The sequence below is a fragment of the Rhea americana genome, unplaced genomic scaffold, assembly GCF_003343005.1.
Source record: "Rhea americana isolate MKP2758 unplaced genomic scaffold, rheAme1 scaffold_51, whole genome shotgun sequence".
NCBI lineage: Eukaryota > Metazoa > Chordata > Aves > Rheiformes > Rheidae > Rhea > Rhea americana.
Window position 1 is genome coordinate 2,163,284 of NW_028186657.1, and position 2,789 is coordinate 2,166,072.

General features: G+C 61.7%; 1 protein-coding gene across 1 annotated transcript in view; it reads left to right on the forward strand.

The window, feature by feature from the left end:
- Nucleotides 1-12: 12 nt before the first annotated feature.
- SYNPO (synaptopodin) overlaps nucleotides 13-2,789 on the forward strand; it is a 15,723-nt gene continuing 12,946 nt past the window's right edge. Inside the window, exon 1 of the mRNA XM_085317815.1 lies at nucleotides 13-899. Within this exon, the coding sequence (XP_085173941.1) occupies nucleotides 139-899 (761 nt within the window). The 5' untranslated portion in view covers nucleotides 13-138. The remainder of the gene's footprint in view (nucleotides 900-2,789) is intronic.

A 2,789-nucleotide genomic window follows, 5' to 3' on the forward strand; every position in this document is an offset into this window, starting at 1 on the left:
CTCAGGTCCCCGGAGACGCTCCGTCCGCCCCTGTGTTTCTGGAAAGGAGAAATCCCGGGAGAACGCGCCTCAGCAACGCAGCTCCGGCCCGACCTGCGCCGGGCAGAGCTGCGGAGGAAGCCCAGCTGGCTGGGCAGGATGCTCGAGGCGCCGCCGCGGCAGCCGCATCTCCAACCACGGCCTGGCGAAGCCGGTCAAAATCCACGCGCCGCTGGGAGCGCCGAGGCGGATGCAGGAGGAGGACGTGGCCGCTCGCGGGAGGGAGGGAAGAGGGGAGAGCGAAGGTGCCGGTGGCTCAGCGAGGTTTCCCCTCTCCACCGACCAGAGCAGGAAGAAAAGGTTGAGCCGTCGGGCGGAAAAGTGAGCGGGCGCTCCCAGCAGGAGCCGGGCGGGCTCGGCGGAGACGCGCCGGGCCCCGGGCTCGGCGGCGGCGCTCCAGCATCGGCGGCTGAGCCCACGCCTCGGAGGAACCGCCCCGGTGCGGAGCTGCCCCCCGCTGCGGCCAGCCCCGCGGCTGGCCCGGGCCAAGAGTGGAAAGTGGTGAAGATCCAGCGAGTCCTCGTCTCTCCCGTCTGCCAGCCGAGGAAAGCAAGTAAGCAAACTTCGCCCCTGTGCTCTGGCACCTCGCCGCGCTCCACCTCTATTTCAAGCCCTTGTACAAAAATTAAGCCCTTCGTTTCAGGCTGGCTGCGTGCTGCAGCGCTCCTCGACGCGGCCCTGCCTCCGAGCCCYGTTCCGCAGCAAGGACAGCCTTTCCGTCCCGGCTGCGAGTGCCCTTTGGACCCCCCGGCACAGATGCAGCCACTCGCCCCGGGTTACAGCAGCTGCTCCGGCAGCCGCGCAGCCGCAGCCCCCCCTCCAGCCCCAGCCCCACTCAGGCACCCATGGGAGACGCTCCCGCAGAATTAGACCCACCCTTTTCCAGGCATTGGGGCCGTTTTTAAACCCCTCTTCCACCACTCTTTCTATTTTGTTCCTGCTCAGCTGTTATCTCAGATGCCAAATATTGCCAAGGCAGGTATGTCACTGCCTCCCGACAGGGATGAGTTATCGGGTGTTACTGCTTTACCTCGACCATGGCTTTCCCCGAGCAAGCCCTGAGCCCAGGGAGGGATGGGAYGGGCTGGCGAGCAGGGCAGCGCTGTCTTCAGCTGGAGGTGCTGCAAATGAACCTGGTTTCCAGAATCTGTCCTCTGAAAATCTGTCCTTTTGGGATGTCTCTCATGTCAAACATCCTCAAAACCAGCAGCTCTTCAGATGAGGGCTTGCTGATGGAAATCTCAGWCAAGCTCTTTGGATAAATGCTGCTCCAGCAGCTTCTCTGTCTGTACAGTCATTGTGTTTTAGGGCCCGGCAAGCAAACCAGACAGATCCAAATACTCTTCCCATTTCTCACCGTTCTCTGTTGCGCATGGTAGATTTGCAGCAGGAAAGGTCAGGGCTGTCTGTATCCGGGCTCAGCATTTTCCTAGCCTGCGCCGCAATCCAGCAGTTCTGCTGCCAGCTTGGAATTTTAAAGTAACTCAACAGGTTTGTTGGAAAGAGTTTGTCTGTCCTGTTTCCTCCTCCTCCAAGTGAGATCACCACCAGCCGCTGCCTGTGTGACTGTCAGACTTTCCAGGGCTGCTGTGCAGGATGTCGTAGAGGGTCCTGAGTGCTGGGAGCAGGAGCAGGGCCTTGCTGCCTGACTGGCATCGCGCAGGGGKTGGCCTGAGGGCAAGGAGCCAGGCTGTAGCATCCCCAAAGCGGCACAGACCTGCCAGGCAGGGTCTGCAACCCGAGCAGTTCCCYGGTGCCACTTTGGTCCCCATCCAGCAGCCTGAGGCCAGGCTGTCTCCTTACAGATGTCTGCCACAGCAGCCTGGGCTGTTTGGCACCTCTCGGGACAGGCGCGGGAGCACGAGGAGCCCGGGGGACAGGCGCCGGCTGGGTGATGCGGGAGGCAGGACTGGTTTATCTGTCTGGTGTGCAAATAAACAGGAGGTTTTGCTCCCTCGGAGCTGCCGAGCCAGCACCAGTCTCCCTCAAAAACCAGAAATGCACAAAAAAAAGCAAATCCAGCAGGAAGAAAGGAAATTAGAAAGGCAAAAATAAAGCCAAGAGCTCATCCTGTGGTGCGGAGAGGCTCAGGAAGAGCAGAGCGGGGAGGCAAGGCCGGTCCCACCTGCCGGAGGTACGTAAGTGGGAAGCGAGGAGCCGCAGAGCCTTTGGGTCGGCCCGGCCAGCCAYGCCGGCTGGAGCGGTCTCCCAGCCCCGTGGCCATCGTGCTGGAGAGCTCACCGGCCTCTCCCTGCCACGCTCCTGGCCGAAAGGGCCGTGCATCCTCGTGGAGGTGACAGGTAGTGTTAGCTCCCCTGGGGAGTAACCCACCATCCCCTCTCCTTGCGCAGGGCCCCCGAGCTGTGGCCCTCACTTCCCTGGGAGCAGCGGGAGCAGAGGGATTTCATTGATTCCCAGGGAGGCATGCAGGAAGGTGACATCAATGATGGGTTTTTTTCCAGCTCCAAATGTCCCAACTTTTTAGGCCTTGGGAAAATCATCTACAATGGGAGGTCCTGCATCCCTCCCTGTGTCTGAAAGGTAACATGCTGCAGCCCTCCCCCACCCCCCTGCCAAGGGGATGCATGGCACTGGGGTGAGGGGGGTGCGTAGGGCTGGGGTGGGGGCGATGTACAGAAGTGGGGTGAGGGGGATGCACAGGGCTGGGATGGGGGGGATACGCAGGGCTGCTGTCACTTCTGCAGACTGCTTGGAGTGGACCCAGCTGGAGACAGGGAGCAGTGGGGCAG